The 27,510-nt window shown below is 40.1% G+C and overlaps 1 protein-coding gene across 3 annotated transcripts in view; it reads left to right on the forward strand.

Moving 5' to 3' along the window:
• Nucleotides 1-27,510, forward strand: part of NSMCE2 (NSE2 (MMS21) homolog, SMC5-SMC6 complex SUMO ligase) — a 215,157-nt gene that overhangs the window by 12,782 nt on the left and 174,865 nt on the right. For 2 of the 3 annotated variants that reach the window (XM_019459870.2, XM_019459871.2), the window contains exon 3: nt 25,402-25,508. In XM_019459870.2, the coding sequence (XP_019315415.1) occupies nt 25,402-25,508 (107 nt within the window). Of the gene's footprint in view, nt 1-24,001; nt 24,021-25,401; nt 25,509-27,510 lie in introns of those variants that run through there. The other variant, XM_019459872.2, reaches the window with a different exon arrangement.

The raw sequence follows: 27,510 nt of genomic DNA on the forward strand, positions 1-27,510 counted from the left end.
TTTACGTTCTGACCTAGCAGCCTGATTTTATATCCAGTAGGCACACGTGTTTTCAGACTGTGCATATTGGGCAATTTAACAATAGTGAACACAGTGCTTTTTGTGTGGCAGCCATGCTCTAAATGCCTCATAGGTATTCGTTTAATCTTCACAGCCGTGCTCTCGGGTAGGTAGGTAACATAGTCACTTTAACATAGGAGTACACTGAGCCTTGAGGTTGAGGAAGGACTGGTTACCATTCTCTCACAATAACCTATTTCAGATTGGAAATAACACATTTTACTTATTTACTCTTTGCATATTCTCAATCTGTTGTCCTTGTAAGTGTCACTTTCCCCTTCTCAATTGCAGCAAGCTTTGAGATAAGTCCCCTTATCTAGTCAAGTATTGCTTATGCCTGTGCTTATTATAGAGCCAGCCCGTTTGCTGGCCTCTATCACCATTGTACCTGAAGATGAGAGCTTCTCATTAAAACAGTTTGGAGAGTCCATTCTGTGCCAATTTTTGACTTAGAAGGTTCCCTTGCTGAACTTACAAAAAAAAGTTTTCCCTAGGACTATATTTATAAATCTCAATTACCATGTTATAGATCATCCTTGTTTGATCGTGTCTCTAGCCATGACCAAAGCATCTGGCATTTACTCTCTGCAAATAGTAGCTATTAATTTCTATGCCCGTTTTAAACCAGAGAGCATAGTGTACAAGAATGTTCATGATGTCACCGGCTACACCCCTCTGTACACCCTGTCAGAGAGACTGGATTTAGTTCTACCAGGGTGTGCTGTCAGGCCTCCTTGCCTGTGTTCACATGACTTCCTCTCCCTAGAATGCTCTCTCTCCCTATTGACTGATTGAAGGGCACCCATTCTCTTTCAAGGCCAAGCTTAAGTATTATCTTTTTTTCTACAGATAATTCTTCTCCCACCTAGACCATACTGAGTTTCCTCTGAGTTGGCCATGCCTTCATCCATCACAACAATAGAGTACTTCTTTGCACTTAATTGTTTATAAAATCTATATTCCTACCACTAGATACAGGAGTTTGAAAAAGTCAGTTAATAACATCCTGTTTCCCAACCAGGTTTTGGCTTTCTGTCTGTGTTGCAGCTGTCCAGTTCTGCTGTAAATAATCTATAAAGGCTATACTTGACTGACCCCCGGTCTAGACCAAAGTCTTCCTGTTCATATATATACATACACACATATACATGGCAAAGAATGGGTTGAATATAATGTGTAAAGTCTATGCTGACCCCTGGTCTAGACAAAAGTCCTTCTGTGATAGTCTCTATTCATATATGTATATAAGGTGAAGAATGGGTTAAATTTTGCACAATCAAAACACAAAGTGATATCTGAAAAGGGATTGTGGAGAGGATAGCAGAAATGTTCTTACAAATAACTTTTCCCTGTCTAACTCATTAAATTACTGGTAGAAAATAACTTCTGATTTCACATAAGAGTATAATGTGAGCTTTAAGAGCTTCTATATCAAGCTTCTGTATCATGTGAAAAATCCTACTTGTGAAGGTTTTCTAGTCATGTAGATCCCCATCGAAGTGGATGTGCTTAATTATATTTTAATTTTCTCCTTTCCAAGAGCCATTTATGTTTTTTACAGTTAGTTCCATGGGACGCCTGGGTGGCTCAGTCGGTTAAACGTCCGACTTCGGCTCAGGTCACGATCTCGCGGTCCGTGATTTCGAGCCCCGCGTCAGGCTCTGGGCTGATGGCTCAGAGCCTGGAGCCTACTTCTGATTCTGTGTCTCCCTCTCTCTCTCTGCCCCTCCCCCATTCATGCTCTGTCTCTCTCTGTCTCAAAAATAAATAAACGTTAAAAAAAATAAAAATAAAAAAAATAAAGTTCCACAAATTATTTACTGAGTACCTAAGTGACAAACACTATGCTAGAAATATAGAGATAGGAAGATACCCTCAACAACTTTCTAGATTTTGCTACAGATACTTTCTTTCTTAATAATCCCATGAAAATGAAGTAGACATTTGATAGAGGAGAGGGGCGAAGCTCAGAGGGGTTGAGTGATGTGTCTGAATCACAAAGTTTCGTTTGACTGGATGGTACTTACATCCAAGATAGCTTCTGCTCCGTGTATGCGCGCGTGTGCTTATGCGCACACGCACACACACACACTCATTCTTGTGTATGTCATCATGTCCTCTGCCAGTCCTAATTGCCTTTGTATCTATAGGTATTAGGTCTGGTGCCATGAATAAAGAATCCTCATTATGGGATACAGTTTTGCTGTAATGAAATTTATTTCAATTTTAGTATATGTGCTGCCGAAGCGAGCCCATGAAATTTATTTCAGCAACTTACAGTTTATCACCTTAATTCACCTTCATGGCATTTTACTCATGCTAACCTAGTTTTCTTTTTAATCCCTCCCAATCACTCTTCTAATCTCCATTAGCTCCATTATTCTTTTGTTTGGTGACTTTTTAAAAGTAACCGCTTTATTGAGATATAATTCACATACTTTATCATTCAAGTATGTAAAATGTCTAATTTAGTTGTGTCTAATATATTCACAGATACTTTATTTACTCAATTTTAGAACATTTTCATCACCTCCAAAAAAGAAATCCTGTCCCCTTTACCTGGCGGTGCCTTTCTATCCCTCCCCATTCTCATCAGCCCTAAGGAGCCACTAATCTACTCTCTTCCTCCATAGATTTACCCATTCTGGACATTGGATGTAAATGTAATCACATAACATGTGGCCTTTGTGACTGACTTTGGTCGCTTAACATGATGTTTTCAAGGTTCATCTGTGTTATAGCGTGTACTTAACTACTTCATTCCTTTTTATGACCAAATAATACTCTACTGTATGGTTAAAACACATTTTACATATGCATTCATCAGTTGATGAACATTGGGTTATTATTATTAATATTATTAAGAAATATCCTATTATTAGGATATTATTAAGAAATGCTGCTGTGAACATTTGTGTGTGAGTTGGTATCTCCTTGTGGGTTTGATTTGCATTTCCCTGATGATTAGTGATGTGAAATATCTTTTCATGAACTTACTGGTGACTTGTGTATCTTCTTTGGAGAACTGTCTATTCAGATCCGGTGCTCATTTTCAAACTGAGTCATTTCTGTTTATATTTTTGAGTTGTAAGTGTTCTTTATATATTCTATGTATGAGTTTATTAACAGATCTATGATTTGCAAATTTTTTCTCCATTCTTTGGGTTTTTAAGTTTTCGTGATAGTGTTCGTTGAAGCGAAGTTTTTAATTTTGATGAAGTCCGATGATCTGCTTTTTCTTTGGTTGCTGTGCTTTTGGTATCAAACCTAAGGACCCATTTCTCAATCTGCTGCCTTGTGAATTTACCCGTTTTCTTTTCTAAGAGTTTATAGTTTTAGCCCTTACAGTTAGATCCATTTCGAGTTCATCTGTAGTTTGAATTAAGAGTCTAGTTTCAGTCTTCTGCATGTGGCTATTCAGTTGTCCCAGCACCATTCTTTCCCCTGCTGAGGGATCTTGGTGGTACCTTGCTGCACATCAGCAGACCATAGACACACAAGGGTTTATTTTTGGATTCTCAGTTCTGTCCCATGGATGGAATTCTGTTTGCTTATCTTTATGCCAATACCACCCTTTCTTAGCTGTTGCTTTGTAGGAAGTTTTGAAATCAGGAAGTATAGTCCTCAAATTTTGTTCTTCTTTTTAAAGATTGTTTGGGATATTTGGAGTCTCTTGTACCTCTGTATGAATTTTAGGATCAGTGCATCAGTTTTTTTCTACAAAGAAGCCAGCTGGGGTTTTGATAGGGTGGCATGGAATTGTAGATCAATTTGAGGAGTTATTACCATCTTAAAAATATTAAGTCTTTTGATACATGACCACGGGATTTTTTTCCACATTTATTTAGATCTTTAATCTCTTTCAGCGGTGTTTTCAGAGTATTGGTCTTACACTTCTTTTGTTAATTTATTTCAAAACATTTCATTTTTTTGATTCTATTGTAAATGTAATTTTCTTAATTACTTCTCAGATTGTTTATTGCAGTTAAATACACTTGATTTTTATGTTGATCTTCTGTCTTGCAACCTTGCTGAACTCGTTTAGTAGTTCTAACAATGTTTTTTAGTGTATACGTTAGGATTTCCTATATACAAGATCATGTCATCTGCGGATAGACATAGTTTTATTTCTTTCCAATTCGTTTGCCTTTTATTTATTTTTCTTGCCTAATTTCCCTGGCTAGAACCTGCAGTATGATGTTAAATACAAGTGGCAAGAATGGACATCCTTATCTTGTTCCCCATCTTAAGGCAGAAGCATCCAATCTTTTCATCAAGCATAATGTTTGCAAGAGAACTGCCTTCCTCCTGCAGTGTCCTTCCTGCACCCTCGACTGAGAAAGCTCAGCATAATGCTCACTGCAAGGAGAAATACTTACAGCAGTTTCATCCATTATCACGGAGTGTGTATTAAAAAGCGAATTTTGAGCCGGAAGCCAATGCAATGATTACCTGGCACAGCACACACATCAGCCAGTGGAAGAAAGCTTTCAAGGTGCTGTGAAAGAAGCCATGTTTCCGGAAACAATGGGGGGCGCCCTGGGGTTAGTAGTTCATTCTCGCTGAGGACCGTGGGGAGAGCTGAGGACCGTGGGGAGAAATTTCGTAGAGGAGATGTTGACAAAAAGATGAGTAAGTGTTTCTCACGGAGTGGGAAAGGCTATTTTTGAGGGCAGCAAAGGTGAGAAGAGGTGTGGGGAGCCTGCTGTGGAGATCTGTGACGCGTCTGAGGCTTTACCCCCCTTGCGAGCCAACAAGTTAGCCTGCCACAGTTTCCTGGGTGCTGGCAGAAGCCGGGAGACTCCCGGGGCAGAGACAAAGGTCTGTCTGTCTTGTTGCACGTTAAGTAGTGGGAATATCACTTGTCCATAGGGTCGCCTTGCTGACCGCCACCCCAAGTCCTCCCGGGGGTGATCTGGAAGGGCCCAGGGTGGTACTGCAGCCTGTCTGTGTCACAGCTGAGGACCCTCCAGCTCGGGGTGCCCAGATTTTTATAACGGGGAAGACACCTCCCCACCTTTTGGACCTGGAGGAAGAGACAGTATGTTTCTTACACATCCCTCTGCTCTGGAGGAACATGCTGTCTCAGTTTTCTAAAGCTTTATTCCTGATACAGACATCCTTGGAAAGTTACCCCGGAACAAAAGGGCAGTTAGTGCCTCTGCTTCAAGATGTACAGAGATGCGTGGGACCCCTCAAGAACGGATTCCCAACACCTGACAGATTCAGGGAGCTTTGATTTGGGCCTTTCTGATATTCTTACCACCACATCTTGCAGGGCCAGCACTTAACCTCCATCAAGATGTAGTACATCTCTCCATGTAGCATCGCCATTTCCCTTTTGGCCAGTTAGGGCCGCACAGTGCTTTGGTTGGCTAGGCAGAGCAACTTAGGACTTTGAGAACCGGTTCTGGAATCCAAGAACCTGGGTTCAAGCTCAGCTCTGCCAGTTATTAGCATTGTGACTTTAGGTAAGCTTTGGTTTCTTCATTTGTGAAAAGGGGATAATATTGTAAAAGAGCCACTAATATCTAATGAGTATTTAACTGTGTGCCCACACACAGCTCCCTTGCACCCTCCTACCTTATTTAGGGTTGACACGAGAATTAAATTACGTGTATAAAATGCTCTCCACTATGCTTAGCCCACAGTACTCACATTTTATTGGTCAATTATTTTGTTTTCGTTAATAATTACGTGGGCCTTTTGCAGGTGAGAGAGCTGGATCCTTAAGAGCTCTTGGTGCAGAGTTAGTTAGTATTGTACAAAATTAGTGTTGTACAGTTAGCCCTGGTTAAAATGCAAGTTCGGCTGTCTACTGTGTGACGTTGAACCAGTTACTTCACTGCTTTGAGCTTCCTTTTCATTGCATGCAAAATATAGACAGTGTCTTCTTTTCATGGTTGTTCCTAGTTTGAAACAGTTTATATGCTTTGAATACAGTGTTTTACCTCCTACCTTGGCTGGTCAGTCTGTAAACACTGGCTTTGGTCATAAAGAGAATTAGCAGAAAAACATTTAAAGCGTATACTTTATAGTTCAAATAAGGAACAGCACCAAGAATGTGTGTAGAGTAAAGGCCAAGTGTGCGGGAGACAGGGGGAGGGGAAGGTGGACATTATCTCCTTCATAGGAAAAGGAGTGACATTTGTGATGGGGTTTAAGAAGCAGAAACGTGTTCTCGTTTTAGAAAATTAGTACAGGATTTAATTTCAAGCAAAAAGGATCAGAGCTCCTGTGGGACAGTCTAAAATAGACAATTAAACCAGTTAACAAAGAAAGGTAATGTAATGTGTTGCACAGAAGATGCAGTTTTTTGTTAGTGTTCTCTGTTCTCTTGAAATAGAGCCTTCCAGAGTTTTTGGTAGTTTTGGAATTTCTTCAGTTTGAAAGAATTCCCTCATACCTGCCTTTTCTTTGTTCTCTTAGTGCTAAACTTATGAGAGCGTCTGGATCTTGACTGGAACTTAATAATATTGAAATGGGTAGTGTTAGCAGCAACTTGTTTTTATCATTTTTATCAATTTTATCATTTCCAGAGTGCACTGTGTACCTGTGTTTAGATACTAATTGGGAAGCAGGATGCGAGTGGTAGTTGTTCCTATAAGGACCCCCCCCCCCCCCCCCCCCGCCAGTTTCACATTCCAAATACCCAGAAACGTATTAGACCCAAATCATGTGAGAGATGACCGGGAAAGTTCTACGAGGTATTCCAGATGCTCACCTGTGAAGCAGTTTCTTTCCTTTTCCTCTTTCAGTTTTTGGTTAACTGATCATATGTTCCAGTAGTTTACTTTTCACACAGATATTTAACAAATATTTGCATATTCACTGCAAGGACACTGGTTTTGCTTTTCATCCTTAGCATTCTTGGCCATAGGAGGTTCCCAAGTGGGGGAACCGGTCAAAATATAAACAAAATTCCTTACATAATCTGCTTGTCACATTTTCAGATAGTTACGGCACAAGGAGAGCAAGTGACTGCTATGTGAACAGAGATTTTAACATACTTTCGTTCTGTATTTGTTTAATGATTTTGGTTGGTCCCAGTTGAGTACCATGGAAATAGATTTCTCAAAAGAACCTTGAGAAAATATATTTGCTGAGATTTGATTTCATCTATTAGAGTTTAACAGGTGACTGATTTAACTTTGCCTTTTCCTGAAGAAATCTAGATCTGGTAAAGCAAAGAAATTTAAAATACAGGACAGGTGCACATACATTTATTAGAGGTATTGCATATTTACCATGTCCTTCAGTAATTATTCACCAGTGGTGGCCCCCAGCAAATCTTCCCATCATTGTACTTGCATGGTCTTCCTCACATCAAGATAAGGAGCTTACTGGGGGTAATTTGTTAAGTAGCAATAGATGAAATTGGTACCAGGAACGAGATTTCAACACATGTTGACACATGCCCGTATTGCTGTGAAACAAACTACCTAAAACTTAATGTTTTAAAACCACAGACTTTTCTTCTTCTTTTTTTAATGTCCCATGATTCAGTGGGTTGACTGAACTGGGCTGGGAGGCTCTTTAACTCCATGTGATGTCAATTAAGATGGTGGACATTGGGGGGGGGTGGGGGGGCTCACCTGGGTTGCAACTTGCAAGGTGACTCACTTACACGGTTGGCAGTTGATCCTGCCTGTTGACTGGATACTCAGATGGAATTATTGATCAGAGTTTGAGGATTCTATTTCATATAGCCTCTCCACGTGGTTTGGGTTTTTCCCGGCATGGTAGCTTTTTTAAGAGGAAGGAAGTAGAAGTTGCCAGACCTGTTAAAACCTGGGCTCAGAAGTTCCAGAGCATCACCTCCAGTGTAACTGAATACATCAAATCCATCACAGGGCTAGCCTCAGTTCATGCAAAAAGAAAATAAAGTCTGTCTATCACTGTGAAGGTAGCATTCATATACGGATCAAAGGCTTAATACTACATGTACTAGGTATTGCAAATACAGCAGTGACTAAAATAGACCTGGCCACTGGGTACTGAACAGAGCCTGGAGAGAATTAGGAAAGGGTCAGAATGTGGTGGTAGGCTCTCACAGGTCAAGTTAAGAAGTTGGGGTTTTAGGGCAGTGAGAAGCTGTTAAAAAGTTTTAAAAACGGGAATAAGATAGTTGATATTTTGCATTAATTCTCTGGCCGTGATACGGGGAATGGCTTCCTAGGAATGAGTGTGGAGGAAGGCCACCCAGTTGGCGGGGTGTTGCAGTTAGTCCCCTGGCATTAGATGATGGTGACTTGGACTAGGAAGGTGACACGGGTGACGAGAAGTCAGATTCTTAAAGGAGGAATAATTGATGAAACTCGATGATTTACTGAATGTGAAAATTGAGAGAAAGGAAGAAGTCAACAGTGGTTATTCACATTTCTGTCTTTAGCATAATCATATTGATAGAGGCTTCCACTATCAATTTACTTTACTCTTTTGACCCTAGAGATGCATGTAAAACAGTTTCAGAATTATTAGCCTGTACCTCCATGACAAACACCTTCGCTTACAGTGCTTAGGCACAGGTCTTTTTGTCTTTGGTCTTACAGTTTTCACTCAAAACACTGTGTAAGGCTACCTCCGTCAGTTCCCCCTCCCCCTTCAGTGAGGTTAAGTCAAACATTTGTAATAGAGTTAAATTTCTTTGTCATAGTCTGCATTCTGTCCTCCTTCCCCTGATAACTGATGGCTGCTTTGTTGTTCTCATTGTCTTGTATACATTAAAGTTCTTAGGGAGTTAAATTTGTATGGATTTTGACGCTTTGCAGTCCCTTTTTGAAAATGTGTGCTAACCGAGGACATACCGTGATATCTGCTGGCAGCACTGTTGAAAGTGTAAGGCTGAAAGCAGGACTCTGAATGAGGCCATGGTCAGGTTTATAGGTCAGGATTAATGAATCAGGGTTAATGAATCTTCTGTTTTTAGAGGTCAGGAATAGCCCTTATATCAGGAACTTGCATTAGTCACATGCTTGGTGGGGTTTAGAGGATTAGGCAGAGCTCAGATATCAGGTAAAGAGTTGAATCAGGGCATAGACACTGGAACTTAAGTGATGGCAAACAGAGTCTTCGTGGAAGGACCATATTAGCTGTACCTGTTACACAGCCAACAGGTGCAACACTGGTAACTACAGCGGGTTCTGAAATGGAAAAAATGCCTGGAGATTGTAGGTACTTGAAGGAAGGGATTCCTTCTTTGAAATCCTGCAGAAATATTTCTTAAACTGCGGTCCTCAACCAGCCTGCCTCAGAAACATCTGGGAGGCTTATTGAAAAATTGCAAAATCAGAGTTTCTGGGAGCAGAGCCCAAGAATCAGCATTTTAAACAAACAACCCAAGTAATTCTGGTACATCCTGAAGTTCGAGAAGGAGAATCGTTCTGTAGTAAACGGTGAGGTGCCTTGCACCAAGTAGGTGCACTCTATGTGTTTATTAAATTGAATTGCACATTAGCTCTGATAATAGTTCTGAGTAGAGGGCTGACTTAGCAAGCAATACTAATAAAAACACCTAATGCTTACTAAGCGTTTATTCTGTACTAAGTGCTCTTTGACGATTAGCTCATTTAATTTGTATGAAGAAGATACTGTTGTTATCCTCTTAACAGAAGACTGATAAAAATAAGGTTCAGAAAGTTTAGGTAACTTGCCCCAAATCACAAAAAGTTCTTAAGTGGTAGGTCCGGAATTCAAACTCAGGCATTCTGCCTCTAGAGTCCGTGTTATTTATGACACTGTGAAATCTTTGGCTTTGGGGGTTCGTGCTATGCATCCCCATAGTTTCAGAGACACACCAATCTAAGGAAGAGTAAGAAGCTTAAAATCACACTACCATTTCAGTGCTTCTGCAGCTAAAAGTTTGTGTGTGTTCACATTTTACTGTATTCAGCTTTCTAGGGAGTAATGGTGTAGTGAGTGATGTTCTTGAGTCCTAAGGAGAGGCACGTCTCTTAAAACAATGTCAAAAATAGCTAAAAACAGACACACCTTTAAAGAAAATAATTTCAGTCCCACATTAATGTAAAACTATAGTACCATAGAGCATAAGGGTGAGAGACCGGATTTATAGACCTTTAGACCTGAAATGGCCTATTCAGGTCATCTCCTCCAGCTCCCTCTTAAAAATAAGTGAACTGAGCCCCAGAAAACTCAAAATCTCTCAGCAAATTATCATTAGCCCCAGACGTCCCCATTTCCGCTTTCATTTTGTTTCTATCTTACGTCTCTTTATGAAACAATTAAAATTTATAACTAGAATTATTTTAAAAACCCATTCCATTTAGATGGACCTAATTAAAAGTTGCACTGATATTCACTGGAGGTTGACAATTTGTAGCTGAAATTAGAAGCAAATCTATTTTGGTAAATTTGGAAGGAATGTTGGGTGCAAAAATAGATGTGAGTAAAATGACTTAGGATATTTTTAAGTCGAAAAGTTTGTTTTAAAACAAAGGCTTTTGTAGAATGCATTATTTATGGGACCTTACGTTCGCTTTTGGTTTTCTAGCATTTTAAAAGGCCTGAAATAATTCAGGAGTATAAAAATAGGAAAACAGCTGGTTGAGTTCTAGATTTGTTGAAAATGTGGATTTGAAGTAACAGTTCCTCTTTGTCTTAAAATTCTGTGAATTCAAAAAGAGTCTCAGAGAAGAGGCAAATTCATGATTTTAACTTTAAAACATACATTAAAATGGTGGCTCTCAAATTTTACCACACTTTGGAATCAGATCGCTGTTTCCCACCAGATCCAGTTGTCTGGTGGACGGCCTGAGAGCCCGCATTTCTAACAAGTTCCCAGGCGGGGCTCATGCACCTGGTCGGGCGGCCACACTTTGAGAACCACTGCATTGGAGAAAACAAATTATAATAAAAAGCAATCATAATTTTGTGAGGTAATTATAGACTAAAAGCTGGTTTCTTTGATACCTGCTACGTAAAAAATTTCTGTTGACTCATGTCTTCATACTTTTATAGGAATAGTAAAACCATAATGAAGACACTGAGAGACGTTATGATATTTGAAGTCCCTTCTGAGTCATTGTGATAAGATGAAATTATATTAAATGTGGGTCTATATTATATGGTAGAATGTGATCTTTTAGTAATATAGTTGTCTGAAAATTAGGAATCTGTGTGGGGGATACATTAGGGTAGTTCTCGTGTCCTCATCAACACTTGATGTGGGCAGTCTGTCTTCCTAATTTCAGCTATTCTAATAAATACGCACTGGTATCTTATGGTGTTTCAGTTTGCACTTCTCTACTGACCATTCATGCTGAATACTTTTTCATGAGCTTATCTGCCATGTACCTCTTTGGTGAAGTGTCTATCCGAATATTGTTCCCATTTGTTATGGCTTATTATTATTATTATTATCTGATATTGAGAATACATATATGTATTCTGAATGGGTTTTTTTTTATGGGATATATGATTTGTGAGTATTTTCTCCCAGTCTGTGCTCTTAACAGATTATTTGGAAAAGCAGAAGTTTTAAATTTTTGTGATGTCCAATTTATCAATTTATTCTCACAATTTACAGATTGTGCTTTGGTGTATTTAAGACCTCTTTTCCTAACCCAAGATCTCAAGGTTTGGCTTCATAATTTTTTTCTAGAAGTTTTATGGTTTGGGTTTTACATTTAGATCTGTGACCCGTTCTGACTAAATTTCTGTATCTGGTTCAAGGTGTGAGATATGGATCAAAGATGTTTTGTTTTGCATATAATAGCCAGTTGTATCAGCAGCTTGTTGAAAAGATTATCCTTCACTGGATTGCCTCAGCTCCTTTGCCAAATCAGTTGTCCATATACGTCTGTATTTCTGGACTCTATTTTGTTCTATTGATCTGTTTGGACTACCACCCTATTTGGATTACTGGAGTTTTACAGTAAGTCTTGAAATTGGATAGGGTTGGGCCTCCAACTTTGTCTTTTTCAAGTTGTTTTGGCTGTTCTAGGTCATTTGCATTTTCCATATGAATTTTAGAATCTTGTCAATTTCTACAAAAAAAAAAAAAGCCAAAAGAGATTTTAATTGGTACTGTATGCCCTGCAGCCTAAAAACTACTTGAAGGTTGTAAAGTGATGGGACAGTTAACAGGTTTCACCTCATGTTTCCTATCACTCTGCTCCTTCTTCCTTCTGTGAGTCTAGTATCTTGCAAGCCATTATTTCTTTATTTTTAGTTGGAACGTTTTGGTTGTTTCAGGGAGGAGAATAAATTTGGTCCCTGTTACTCAATCTTGGCCAGAAATGGAAGTACTGTGGTAGGTTTTTGGTAAACAAGAGAGTAACCTCAGATTTGTTGCTGAGCATTGGGAACAACATGGAAGAAGGATTGGAGGGAGAAGAGATTGAAAAAGGAAGTCACTAAAGAAGCAAATCAATAATCTGAGGAAGAAATAATAAGGATTGAAATTAACACAGCTGGAGTTGGGAAGGGAGGAAAGGAGAGAATAGTTGACTTTAGTGGGCTGAATTGGTAGAACCTGGGGAGTAGTTAGGTGTGGAGGATGCTAGGAGGGGAGGGATCTATGGTAACTTCAGGGTTTGGGTTTTGCATGTGGTTCAGTTCACTGCGGTTGCCGAGACTGGTGCCTGGTTGTGGAATGTGATTGACTAGAGCCTCCCATTTTAGAAATAGTAGCGTACTGTTACAGAACCAGTTAGTTACTCATTGAATATTAATAGTTCTTTATTTCTTACTTCGCAGTTCACTGTAATTGTCATCCAGGAAAAGATATTGGTAGCTGATAATTCCCATTACAGAAGTAGTTTACTGTCCCCAACAGAGTTCTCTGAGCCGTTTCTAGTAGATTTAAGTGTTTACGGACCAATATTTCTTCAATATAGAGGAAAGAGGTTTTTAAAGATGGCAAGACAGAGGGGCGCCTGGATGGCTCAGTCGGTTAAGTATCTGACTTAGGCTCGGGTCATGATCTTGGGGTTCGTGAGTCCGAGCCTGGCATCGGGCTCTGTGCTGACAGCTCAGAGCCTGGAGCCTGCTTCGGATTCTGTGTCTCCTTCTCTGCCCCTACCCCACTTGCACTCTGTCTCTGTCTCAAAAACACTAGATGCGAAAAAAATTTTAAAAAGAAGACAAGACAGAAACATTATTGGGAGTCACTACCAATTTAAGTCAGTTAAAATAAATAAAACATCTTAGAAATAATAAGGTGCACAATGGGAAAAAGAATTACTCTGTAACTTACAAATTCCTCCTAAGAACCTGCTCTATGTGTATGTACAACTATACATATGGAATAGTTATTATAATACTTGTGGTAAATTATGATAGATTTATTTTCTGGAGCTGTCAGTAATTTAAGTTTTAACAGATTGATTTGCCATTGTTTTCATGAAATCAAACTTACTTATTTTTTTATTTGACTGTAGTTTGACACAGTGTTAGTCTAAAGTATACAGCAGAGTGACTTGGCAAGTTTTACATTATGCCATATTCACTACAGTTCAAATTTATTTTACTTTCCCAAAAACACAAGCATAGAAATTATCCTCCAGCAGACAGGATTATGACATATAGTTGTTCTCTTCTTTTTGTGATTGTGGCTCTTATGCTTTCCTCAAATGTTTCTCAGATCTTACGCTTTCCTTAAATCTGTTTCTCGGATGTCTTAGATCAACATCTGAGAGGTAAATTATGAAGATATGCAGTTCCTATCATAGGTTTATAATCTAATAAACTTATCAACAAGTCTCCTCCAACTTATTTTTATATTTTTGGGAGACTTAATTTCTATTTAATTAAAGTGTTTTTAGCAACTTTCTATTTTAAAGTAGACTCCCCATTTGTAATTTTTTTTTTTCCTGGTATAAATTTATTTAAAACGAGGACAGAGATAGGCTGGTCTAAGGCAGTTGCTATCCATGTGTAAGCAAAAAGATCATTAACCTTTTTTTGAGTCGCGATCTCACATTTATGAGCTTATTTGATATTTTTGTTCTTGATCACTCTAGTTCCTTTTCATACCCCCCCACACTTTTTTTAAATTATGGTGACTTCCCTGCTAAAGTAGGGATGCTTTTTAATCTAACAAGCGTAGATCTTAGGAAGACATTTGACACAGAGTCTTACAACGTGGAGAAATGGGTTATGCCCAAAGGGTGATGATTCTTGAGATAGGAGAATGGATTCAGTTGTTTAATAGACCCCAGTTTGAATGTCCCCTCTACAGCTCATTGGCTATATAACCTTGGTTCAGGGTACTTACCCTCTCTGAGCCCATTTTTGTTGTTCCATCAAACGGGGATAATGATAGTGTCGTCTTCACAGACTTACAAAGTTTGAATGAAATTGCTTAGCATGGTGTCTGGCACATAGTGCTCAATAAATGTTAGCTATGATTTAATTTCTTGAAAGAACTGATAATCCACCCATGATCACAGTGGTACACATGTAATGAGTATTGTTACAGCCTTCATTTGTTCATCCATGGCTGTACTTGTTTTTAATTCTGGAGTACATCTATAAAAGGGACACGAGCAAATAAAGCATGTTGAGATAAAGGCCGGCCAACTTGATGATCATTATTTATTCTGGAGAAGCAAAGGCTCACAGGTAGGAAATATTTCATAGCCATCTTCAGATCTTTGAAACGCTGTGATCTGAAAGAGTTGACTGTTTCTGGGTGGCTCACTACATAGCTCTTCTGCAGCTCCGCAGTTGAGGACCAGGGTTCAAGTCCTACTTCTGCTGCTGAATGGAGCACGATTTGGGTGGAATCTCTTAACCTCCCCGAGCCTCAATTTCCTCAACCATATAACACCGAGAGTAAAATCACTCTGTATGGATGGAGGCTATGAGGTGTGAATAAGTTAATGTGTGTGAAAGAGTAATTCACATTTATTGTTGTCATTGCCTAGAATTGTTTTAGGGCGATGATTAATCAGCTCTCTCTTTGGAAGGGCTCTAATAATCAGAGGAGTTTGGCAGAGAGCAAGCTTTCCCACCACACCTAGAGCCAAACAAAGGCATAATAGTCATATCAGGGCTTTTTAGGAATTTTTGCATGGAGTGGAAGTTTGTATAAGCTGTTTGAGAAAAGTTACAGTGTTTACCTTGTTTGCTGCTCTGTCCAGGGCACCTAACACAGTGCCGGGCACATGGTCTGTGCTTGGTAAATATTTGTCCGATGAGTGAATGGAAGTTCCCCTCTAACACCCAAATTGTATTCTTCCTTTAGCATCTCTCCTTTCTTGTTTTTAATATGTTCATGATGTTTCCCAGATAAATTTGTTTGCCTTAGTTTCCGTTGTCCTTTTTAAAAGAAGGTACCTTATACATAGAACATTAACACGGAGTGGAAATACTTCCTCATTATGGTGGTTGCTTCTGGGGAGGGAGTTTGGGGACTGGAGACACCACATCATTATACTATTGGAATTTTTGAGCTGTGTGCTTAATTAATTTCTCAACCGTATGCTTTATTAATTTTAAAAAGTGGATGAGATGACTCCATGATTTAATCGGTACTTGGCAAAAAAATAAAATAAAATAAATAGCAGTCGGTACTTGCTTAAGTGAAATAGAAGATTTGTATTGGGGCATATTGCAAAGTACACTCAGTTAACAGCACAGTAGACTGCATTTATTAAGAGTCTACAGTGTTTAAGACAGCCTGTTGGGTGCTTTATCTATGTTCTCATTTAATTTCCTCAATAGTCACATGAGGTTTAAGCCCACTTCCTTTTGTCTTTGCTGCCACGAGTTCATGCCTTCACTTTGGTGTTGAACCAGGTTAAAGCCAGGATCTGTTCCTTAAGCCTCCTGGGATCGTCACATTTTAGCTAGAATTTGGACACAGCCGAGGACTTGAAGACCAGAGAGAGATGGCAGTCATTGAAATCATGTTGGTTGGAAATGCTGCTGTAACTATTGCTTGCTGCCTTGAATTGACTATTTCTTTCCAGTCTGTGAGGAGATTAGATAGGAAGAAATGGGCAAGAAGGGTATAGAAAAAGGGTTTAAGTCATAGAAAAGACAGATTTGACCTTGAAGGCTCAAGGGCCTTGTAATAGGTAGCCAAAAAAGGCCAGTGGGCATATTTTAAAATGGTAGATACTCATCACCTGACATTCGTAGTGCTTTTGATGACCGGTAGAGACCAGATTGTATCCAGAGACCAATTTCTATGATTTTGTGAACTTAATCCTTCATAGAATTTATTTGAAGCCATATTTTGAGTTATACCTTTACCATGGTGGTTTAATATTAACTATGTGTTCTAAGGAAATACCTGTCTGTATAATGAAGCATGGTCTCCATTCCTCTGAGGTAGAACTATTTAAGTTAATTTCACTTTCTCTCTCTCTCTCTCTCTCTCTCTCTCTCTCACACACACACACACACACACACACACACACACACACACACACACAAGAAAGTAATGTTTAGGAGAATTCCTTTAGCTAGAGAACCAATTATTTATTACTCCATGACTTTTGCATGAGCGTATTATTTATTTCTGTGTGGTAGTTCAGACCCTTGTCGCGTGTGCCTTCTATGCTAACTTTAACTTGGACCTGAGGTCAGTTCCTAACTCCGCCATTTGTTAACTGTGTGACCCAGGGCAAATGAGTTAACCTCTAGGGGTATCAGTTTCCTTATCAAATTACATTTAATGACACCTAATTCATTGTTACAACAAAGGATAGAATGAGTAGTATGTTCAAAGGGCCTGGCACATTGTCGGTGCTCAGCGAAGATTTATTTGTTCCCTCTTTTAATCTCTGTCATGCTCCTCTTCTTGTCTGAGAATTTAAACTTGAAGTCAGCCTCTGTGGAAAGGGGTGAGAGGCGTGTTTAGGTGCTACTTCAGTCTGTGAACCTCTGGTGCACACTTCACTCGCCTCTCAAGATAGGACACGTTTATCCCCTCACCTGTTGAACCTTTTCCTACCTTCTGTGGGCAGGGTTAGGTGCTCCTTGCTTGAAACCACCCCCGCCCCCTCACTTGGCATATAGTAAGTACTGAAGCATATATTATTAGGCAAATGAGTTTCTGGACATTAGTTGGCATGGGGAGGTTTACAGAGCTTCTCTCATTGAGCATCATAGTTTTGTGGGTTCAGCTTAGTGCCTTGGTGTCAAGTTGGTAAAAGCAGCCAAGAGAGTTTAAGGAGGTGACCTTCACTTGACAACTTACAGTTCTAAGGGTAGAATGCTTTCAGCATTTAGACTGATTACATTTGCAGAGTAGTTCCCATTCTGCAGTAATTTCAACGGCAGATATTTTGTTTGCGTTTACTGTGAGCCAGGCCCCGTGCTGATCGTTTTGTCTGTTTTCTCCTTTAGTCTTCATATCAGCTTTATGATTTAGATATGGTTATTGTACCCATTATACAGAAGAGGAAACTGATCTGGTGACTAACCAAAGACCACATAGCTAGCAAGTAATATAGCCTAGATTTGAATGTAAGCTGACTCCAGAGCTGGCTTTTTGAGTTTACCATATTATTGTAACTCAATATTGGCACTGTATTGTTAATCCCTCTTCTGTATTATTGACAAGAAAATTGTATAGATAAGTAAAGAGGATTATGAAGGTCAATATTTCTTAAAGATTTCCCCCATATTCACTGTGTTTCTAGTTGGCAGACCACTTCATGCCACACACTGTTACGTTCTTCACTATTACTTCTGGTGGGAGGCAGTTACAGAATGTGGATTCGGTTTTAACTTTTCCTCCACACTAATATCTGTGGGGAGGAATAATTATGGCTAAAGTACAGTGTAGTGAGAAGTAACAAGTTTCTATTAAATATTGCTCAAGCAGTGAGTAAGTCATTAAATTTGACTCCTGATGAATATATAATGATTGCTTAATACTAGGCTGCCAGGAAAAACACACACACACACCCACTCATAGAGGTAGGTGTGTATGTAGATATATGTTGCTAGATATGGTTGGAGCTATATTTTAAGGGAGGAAGGGGTGTGTGTGTGTAGAGAGAGGGAAAGGTATGGTTTATATCATCATTTATTTGAGTTCACCCAGAAAGAAGAAATTTCTTGTTTATAAAATATAGACGAATCACTGAAGAGATTAGGAAGATATATCTCTGTTTCAGAAAGTAAACTCTTTCTATTCCTTGGCCCATCTGTTCTAGGAAACTTAAAGGACAATCAGGCAATTCCCCTGCCCCATTTTCTTTCCTTCTCCTTGCCAAAATGGACATATGTACTCGATGGCATTGAATATTTATCAGATCCTTCTGAGTGTGTGATTCATGTTGAATTGGAGTCAGCAACCCCATAAGAACACTAAATGGCTGCTTTGTCTTAGTCTGGCATTTTATTGATAAAATGCATGGAGTTGAATTTAATCAACTCTATGTAATTGGTATGGTTCCTGTTCAGAAATGCTTGCACATGACTTTGTAGGGGGGGAAGAACACCCGATTCTGCAATTTTTATTTATTTAGGACAAAATTTCAGGAAACAACTTGGCCAGGGGCAAAACTATACATTTGAATCAGGAACAAAAAGTTGGAAAGGTTAAGTAGGTGAAATTTGTCTTGGGCGTGCCCCCTAACACACACACATTCACATGTGTCCTAGTTGTAAAAGTAGAGAAGTTTTATGGACCTATAAGACATGAAGCATTTAGTCCTATTCTGGAGATTAGGGAGGATTCTGGAAAGGGATCTGTGGCTGAGATCATAGAGAACAGCAGAGCAAAGCAAAGAGACATCTGGTAGTGTAGAGAGGTAATACAAAGATGTGTATGGACATGCTAGGGGAAAGAGGAGGGAAAATGTCCTCTTTTTCATGTCTGTTTCACTGAAGGCGGTTCTCCTGAGGACCGGGAGGGTGGTAAGAGAACTTGGCTCTAGGTGCTGTGTGCTCAGCCGTTTCAGCTGTTTCCCAAACCTCAGGGCTTGGGCCTAGGGGAAGAGAGTTTATTTCTCTCCGTACATACATGCCTTAGGCTGCAGTTACAGGCAGCGTGGCTAGGGAAGGGCCTTATTTAGAATAGTTGGTCAGAGGTGATACCTTCCATTCTTGCCAAAATGGTCACCGGTCTGGAATGAGAGCTTGAGGTCCATGCCCACTGGACTTGGGGAAGCCAAGGTAAAGAATCTTCTGCTTCCCCATTTCTAGCCATTTGCCTAAAATGGCACTATATTGAGCAAATAAGGTGTGAACAGACCCTCACCAATCTTGGAACTCACCCTGGATAATAAACTCTTAGGAGTCCACACTGTGCTACGTAACAATTCCCGTATTGCTGCAGGCTTATTACCTGCATCTTTTGGTCCTAAACAGGGGACTTGGCATTTGTCTTACATGAATCTACATTTGTAAAAATAGCTAGTTTGTCACCTCCCTTCCATTCCTTTTCTCAGATCTGTTTCTTCTCATTTTGCCCTGGTCTTTCACAGTCAAGCAACTGGCATTGACTGTTAACTGTTTTGCTTTTATAACTTGTTCCTGCCATCACCTTCCTCTCATTGAAGCCTCATGAATTTTGTTTTAAGTTGAAGCGATTGCAACACGAAATCACCCACTTCTGCTTAGTGTGTTCTACAGATCGTGTAACTTTAATGCCTATTCAACACTTCAAACAGGGAATAGTAATAGTTATAATATTGCTGTTAGTGCATTTTGACATTGAGTAACAGATGACGTGTCTAATGAAAAGCGCGGCTGCTTAGATTGCATAATTATAGGTTTGTTTGACTTTAGGAAAATCATATGCAGGCCAACTGCATCCATTCAGAGACTTTTTGTACTGTAAAAATATCAGAGTGCTTCAGTGTAAAAGAAGCCCTCCTTCAGTGACTATCATTTTTGATTTTTCTAAGGTTTGCCACTGAACAGGAAAAAGAAAAATCAAAGAAAACCCATCTTTTTAAAACGGGTTTAATTCTGTGGCTCTCTCTGGTCTAAATAACCTTTTAAAAGTTCTTCGAGTGTTTGGGATGGTGCTGACCAGGATCTCGGGGTGTAGACACGCAGATTTGTAGGAGGACATCCCCAGGACTGGCATACTTACAGAAACAGTTATCACTTTATAATGTAAATCAAAGATTATCTGTGCCCTCTGGACTTGATTTGCCCGGGTGGGGTGGGGGGATATATTTCAGCTAGTTATTGTGCTAACTTCTTGGAACAGTTCCCTAATTAGCGTGCCAGATGTGTTTGTTATTCGGGATTCGTGGACTCACCAAGCTCTCTCCGTGAGACTTCCCTATGTATTTATTGGCTTATAAATGAATGTTCAAGTGTATCACCTATATATGTTCATTTCATTAATACAAGCAAGGCTTGATTATAATAAATAAATGCTTACTGAATGGCACATCGAAGAAACGTAAATATTCCTAGACTCCCCAGACCCCGTTTGGCGGGGGAAGGCAGTCAGAGGCGCGGGTGATAGAAATGGTTTGCCACAGGCTCAGCTCAGAAGTATCTCTGCAACACGAAGACTCCAGGACTTTCCCCTTCCCCTTGAGCATTGCTTCGCTGCTGTGCTTGCCTGGCTGCTGCTTCCATGTCTCTTGCTGCTGCTGCTGCTGCTGCTGCTTTTGACCTCATGCAGGTTTGATTTCTTAGCAGCTGGAGTCCATTTCCTTATCTCCTAGCATTTGGCGGGTGACTTGGTTGTGCTTCCAGCCTCTCCCAACTGGCCTTGCTGATGTGCAAGGTCACTCTCTTCACCGACATGAAAACCTAGTAATCTTCTAAAAGGGAACAATCATTTTCTTTCTGTTACTGGTTTCGTCTATGTTAAGGAACTCCGATAGCATTTGAGTGGCATAGCCAGTACCTTACTTAGAATGGATCAGGGGCTGAGATGAAGCTTGGGGCCAGGACTTCGTCCCCACCGAGGGCTTGTTCCCTGGATAGTCACGGAGGAGGACTTGGAGGTGCTTCCTTCTCCTCCTGTTTAAGCACCTGTTAGCACAGATGGGCAAGCGCACAGACTTCGCCACCGGGAAGCCTGAGTTGGCCGCCTAGCTGTGCGCTCACTACCTTTATGGTGCTGAGCAAGCTCCTTCCGCTGCTCAGTTTTTCGCTTTTCTCATGTGTAAGGTACATATAAAAAAGTTGTCGTGAGGTTTACTGTAAATGGTGTGCTCAGTATAGTCTTGGCACATAATAAAGTGCTTACTAATTGTTAGCTACAGCTATTATTATTACGTATTTTTTTCATCGTTTGTTACTGCTTTCCATGCTTTATCATCCTCACCGATCTCTTCTAATGCCAGGCTTTTGTGGTACAGTAATAATTTCCTCTCCGAGATTGTCATTCTGTACATTTTAACATGATTTGTGTGCTTCTCCCCCCCCTCGCCCGCCTCCCTTGCCTCCACGTATTGGTGCCAGCCTTTTTCCGATGGAAGTCACAATGAAAATATAATAGGCAAAGCAGTTTATATCATGTGTCTTCTTTACATTTTATTTTTTGAATATTTCTTTTGAGAGAGAGAATGTGTGTGTGGGAGGAGGGGCAGAGAGAGAGGGAGACAGAGAACCCCACGCAGGCTCCGAGCTGTCGGCGTAGAGCCCAACGCAGGGCTCAGTCTCACAAACCATGACATGGTGACCTGAGCCGAAATCAAGAGTCAACACTTAACTGACTGAGCCACCCAGATGTCCCTCTTTCTTACATTTTAATTCAATACAATATCTGAGGCAGGACAATTCACAGTTTGGCGAAATTTTAATTTTCAAATTTATTAACGGCATGTGAGAACATTGCTGGAAGAGGCGCTGTAATTCTTTATTGGATCCCAGGATCATTAAGGCATCGTTCTTGCGGTCAAATGGGTTCAACTGTGTTTGGAGAGACAAATGCATGTAAGAAAACAAGATTGTTTGTGATTAAAAGTACCAAAGTATCAAGTATAGTGGTTAAGAGAAATTAAGTGAAGGAGGAGATCCTCCTAGGCTGGTATGGTTTAGAAGCAGGTAGGGCAGGGGCGCCTGGATGGTTCAGTCAGTTATGCGCCCAACTGGTCATGATCTCACAGGTCATGATCTCACAGCTTGTGAGTTCGAGCCCCAAGTCAGGCTCTGTGCTGACAGCTCGGAGCCTGGAGCCTGCTTCGGATTCTGTGTCTCCCTCTCTCTCTGCCTCTCCCCCACTAGTTTTCTGTCTCTCTTTCTCTCAAAAAAATAAACAAACATTAAAAAAAAAAGGGGGGGGGTCGCCTGGGTGGCTCAGTCAGTTAAGGGGCCAACTTCAGCTCAGGTCATGGTCTCGCAGTCCATGAGTTCGAGCCCCACGTCGGGCTCTGTGCTGACAGCTCAGAGCCTGCTTCTGTTTCAGTGTCTCCCTCTCTCTCTGCCCCTCCCCCATTAGCGCTCTGTCTCTCTCTGCCTTTCAAAAATGAATAAATGCTAGAAATTAAAAGAAAAACAGGTAGGGCTTGAGTTCATCCCTTGAAGGATGTGTAGGATTTAGTTTGGTGTAGATTTTTAGGACTTTCCTGTAGGCTGGGGAAATTTTGATAGTGGGATGATATATTGTGTAGTAAAGGAGCAGGCTGTCCACATACCCACCCCAGCCCACGCCCACTCTTTAGACAACAGCCAGCCCCATGTGTCCTTGGTCATTCCCAGTTCCTCTTGAATCCTTTGGGGGATTTATTTTGGCCTGTTTGCCTTTTTCATGCAACACTATGCTCTTTCCTCACGTTGATTCTTTCGTAGGGCAGGACACAGGTTCCCTGTGCCGTTTTTGAAACGTGAATACACATCACAGTGTTAAAAGAGATTATTATCGCAGTTGGGAAAGAAAGGTTAACAAGAAGAACACGAAAGAATCCTAAAGATTGCTACTTGACGGGGATGTCCTCCTGGCCTTTCTTCCAGATTTCTTTTGCCAAGGGGCCTCCTTCTAGTTCTTAGGTCTCTGGTCTAGTTAGCGGACTGGGCACTGGGCGTCACCTTCAGGTGGAGTGTGATTCTCAGTTCCTCTCGGACTGGCTTCCTGATCTTTTCTGGTGTTTTCCCTCTCTTGCCTCAGGCTGCACGATTCATCACTTAGGTTCTTCTGCTTGTCCCAACATTCTTTGAGCCCTGGAGCCTTAGGTGAGGCTGCAGGAAGCCACAGATGGCCTCCAAAGATTCTTCCCTCAGGCTTCATGCCCTCCAACCCCGACCCAGCAGCTATCACTCGTTTTCTCCTTTGTGGGGAAGGTTTCCTTGGCCTTATATCTGAGATTGCCATCTGGTTCAAGTCTGACTAGCATCTGTGGGACCTTGATAATGAAAACTGTGATCCCATTTATTTTATTTTGCCAACTCTTTCATAGCATTTTTAATGTCAAAGGCACATTTTTACTTGCTTTCTAAAATAAAGTCATTTAATCCCAGAGGGAGATTGCTAACAGTATATTGAATTCCACTGATTAACCAGACGCAGTAAAATGCCTGCCTTATATAAGTCACAAACCAAACGGTTGTTGTCTGCATAGCACCGGATCCATGTTGGTATCAGCAACACCTCAACAGCTTGTCTCCCTTGTTAACATGTGGACATTTCACAACACTGACCTGTGAGTGACAGTCTAACGGTTTTATTTGGAATATGACTTGAGTCCTTTCTCATACACCATTTTGTTAAAAATGTATTTAATTTGGGGAATGTAAATACAGGTTTTTCTTACATAAACATTGCCCCTTCCCCTTCCTCAAAAACAAACGAAAAGCCCTGTAATGAGATACGCGTACAGATACAGTGTGGATTCTGGGTGTTAACAAGCTAGGAGGCATTCTACCAGAAGCAGGTTCATCCAGGAGACTCTTTCTAAAATGTGCTCGTCACTGACTACTGTAAGATTAAAATACCACTTTAAAGTCTAGGAAAATCACTTCCAAAAGCCAAAATGTAAGTGCGTTTTCCGTTATTTCATGACTTTGGGATGATCTGTCACATTGTTCTTCAGAGTAGACAAGAAATACTGACGTTTGTGTGAGCTAAGGTATGTGAATGGACTATGTGCATTCCCAAATGTGATTGCGTAAGTTAGTTTTACTTTCTTTTTGTTCAGCTCTTTTAATGTTAACATTTGCATTATTTCACGCTCTTGATCTTTTCCTGATCTATTAAATTGTATGTTTAGAGGTTGGCAGGAAACATACATTTAAAAGCACTTAAGAACATTACCCCGCTTTTCCGCTGTTCCAGTCACTCTTCATAGTCTCTTGTGGCATCAGGTATTTTATCAACAGAGTAAGCATGGTTGTTTCATATTCTAACTAGTAGAATTCCAGTAACTGGTAGAATAGTCCAGTCTCTGAAACATTTGTGGATCTGTTTCTGCTGATTCTTACTCTTGGTGTCTTGTTTTCTTGTGTTTGTAAGGTTTTTACCTTTTCCCTCTGTGATCTGCTCATTCTCCTTCGTAATTACTTGCAGGGATTATTTGAGACCAAGGATTAAAATGTCTCCTCCAGAGGGCAGTACCTGTGGGTGCTTTCGGGGTGAGACCACCTCACGCCAAGATCAGAGCTTAGGTTCCCCAGGGTAGCCTAGGCTGCAGAACCAGGAGAACTGGCTTGTGGTCACACTTTTTAAGAAACAGGTTTGTTGTCTCTCCCTCTTACCTCTGTCCTGCTCAGTGGCCAAGGCCAACCTTGCCACAGCCCGGCAGAACAGGGTGGCATTACCTCTGGTTCCTTCTTCTATTCCGAGGAGTAGAGACCCAGCTGCCTGGGGGCAGGCTATGCAACTTTGGTGTTCTGTGCTCTGCTTTTCTTTTTCCGTTTTCTTTAGATTTTGCCTGATTGTTTCTATCTTGTGACTCTTGTTTTTAAGAATTCTCCCTCCCTCCCCCCCTCCTATTCCTTTCTTCCTTCCTTCCTTCCTTCCTTCCTTCCTTCCTTCCTTCCTTCCTTGCACCCTCCTTCCTTCCTGTTTTATCTGATTGTTTTCATGGTTTTCAGTAGAATTGGTCCACATAACCTAACCTACTAGAAATGAAAATCTTTCTTATTTGATCTTTAATAATCCCGTGAGGTTCAATTGCAGATACATGACTGGGGCTGCTTTAACCAAAAAGGAAACTGAGGCTGAGCGAAGTGTCGTGGTTGGTTTAAGATCATACAACTAAGTGGCACAATCTTAGGAACTCCTAGGTCTGAGTCTGCTTTTTTTTCCACTCCAACTTTTGAGCCTTCTTCTACCAAGTATATTCTTAGAATTTTGAGTGAAACAGACATATGTTAAGGAGGTCTTCAGACAACATGTACTACCTTTTACAAAATTGCTTAGATCCTTGATTGATAATAATTAGATTGGAGCAACTTTTTCAGAGATGACATTTTAAATTGAAAACAATAATTGCTTTCTTTTTCTTTCAGCTGAAGTGAGTAGTGAATACAGTATGGACAAGGCAATGGTTGAATTGGCCATGATGGATCGGGAACTAAGCCATTACGTAAAGGCTGTTCAGTCTGCGATAAATCATGTAAGTTTATACTATTCACCTGGTAATACTTGGTTACAATTCACTGACCTGAAAACAGAAACACTAAATCAAAATTTCCTCTATCCTTTCATATGTCCTTAGCGTTACTGTAGCAGCTCTTAATTTCTTTTTAATTAAGAAGTTTATAGAAAAGGAATCGGAAGTGTTTTCCCAGCTAGGCCACCTAGGTTTAATTAGAATATTATGCCTTGGGCGCCTGGGTGGCTCAGTCTGCTCAGGTCATGATCTCAGTTTGTGAGTTCGAGCCCCACGTTGGGGTCTGTGCTGACAGCTCAGACCCTGAGCCTGCTTCAGATTCTGTGTCTCCCTCTCTCTTTCTACCCTTTCCCCACTCATGTTCTGTCTCTCTCTCTCAAAAAAAAAAAAAAAAAATTAAACATTAAAACATTTTTTTCAAAACATTAGAATATTATGCATTTTTTTGGTCTTGAAATCTTTAGTGTAAGCCTACTTTGAACGCGAGTAGATTTTTATAAAATCTAAAAACTGCATAGAATGTGTTTTTATTGTTATGTTTATTTCCGTACACGGTTTAGACCAGGCTGAGTTACTCCTTCTCTAGCTTGACCTAATATGCAGCTATTGTCAAATTCATAGGATCAGATAATATAGGAGAATTCTAGAGCAACTTTAAAAATAAAGAAGGCTGACATTTTGGTTTTTCCAGGAGCCAAACTTATCTTTGTTGACTCCAGCTGTCACAGGAACAACACATAAGGCAGTTAAGGTGGGAACATGGCAACATCCGTTTCAGCAGTACCGGGTTGAGTAAGAAATGAGCAATATGATTGCAGTAATATTTCTGAGAAGTCCTTTGTCCTCTGAGCAGTGGAAACTCCCCTTTGAACTGATTTCAGATACCTGTGTAATAGGGTATCTGGTACTTCTGGTTTCTTTATTTGCCTTTTCTTACTTCTATCTATGGGAAAATTCCAAAAATCAAATATCTTATAAGACTGGCTACTATTCAGTGGAAGATACGTTTTTGAAAATAGTTTATTACTTAAGCTATAATTAAATGAGCATTGCATAGTTATATGTTCATAGTTCTATGAAGTTTTGAAAAAAATTTAAAAAAAAATTTTAATGGTTAGTGTTTAAGTGTAGTATTTGTGACTTAAGAATATCTGCTTTGTAGCCAAGAAGTAGTAAACTCATTCAGCTTGTAAAAGTATGATGTTTCTTACCATTGTCGCTATGAGTACTGGGACTGGGAGTATTCCTTCCATAGGAAAATATGAAAGTGACATCACGTTGGGGCATTTGAAACTGGATAACAAAAAGCGCTTATTAGACCAGAGGTTTTCAACTCTAGCTGACCCTCAGAACCAGCCCGTTCCGAATTCTAATGAGATTCTGATTTCATTTCTGGAGCAGGATTGGGGCACCAGTATATTTAAAAAAAAAAACTCATTCTAATATGTATTCAGCGTTGGAGAACACTGACTTAAAAGAACAAGGCTGACTTTATAGACTAAATATATTTTCAACCAAGATCAGGGTTAGGCCTATTATATGGATCAATTCTGCTTTGACCCTTACATTCAGTGGAGGTTATTTGATCGGCCTTTCTATCTTTAACTTGGCTGTTGTGCAAATGTAATAGCACAGGGTACAGTATAGATAAGAAAATAGATTTTGGCAGTTAAAGAACTTAATGTGATTTTCTTCTCTGTTAAACTCTAGGATTCACAGATGTTTAAGGTGTTTTATGTAAAGAATTGACCTCTTCCTCCTTCATAAAGCCAAGTCACCCATTAAAAAAAAAAAAAATAAAGACAAGAAGCACGAAAAAAAGAAAAGAAACCTTCACCAATATTCATTCAGTAGTTAACAGCATTTCTTTTTTTCTTGAGACGCTACCCTATTATCCCCACCCTACTAAACAGGAAAGATTATACTTTGAGTTTTACCCTACTTTCCAGCCCTAACCTTACACTAGATTTTGGAGCAACTTGGATTTAGTGATTCTGGTCTTTCA

Source organism: Panthera pardus, unplaced genomic scaffold (assembly GCF_024362965.1).
Source record: "Panthera pardus isolate Hobbes unplaced genomic scaffold, ASM2436296v1 HiC_scaffold_7, whole genome shotgun sequence".
In the NCBI taxonomy this organism is placed as follows: domain Eukaryota; kingdom Metazoa; phylum Chordata; class Mammalia; order Carnivora; family Felidae; genus Panthera; species Panthera pardus.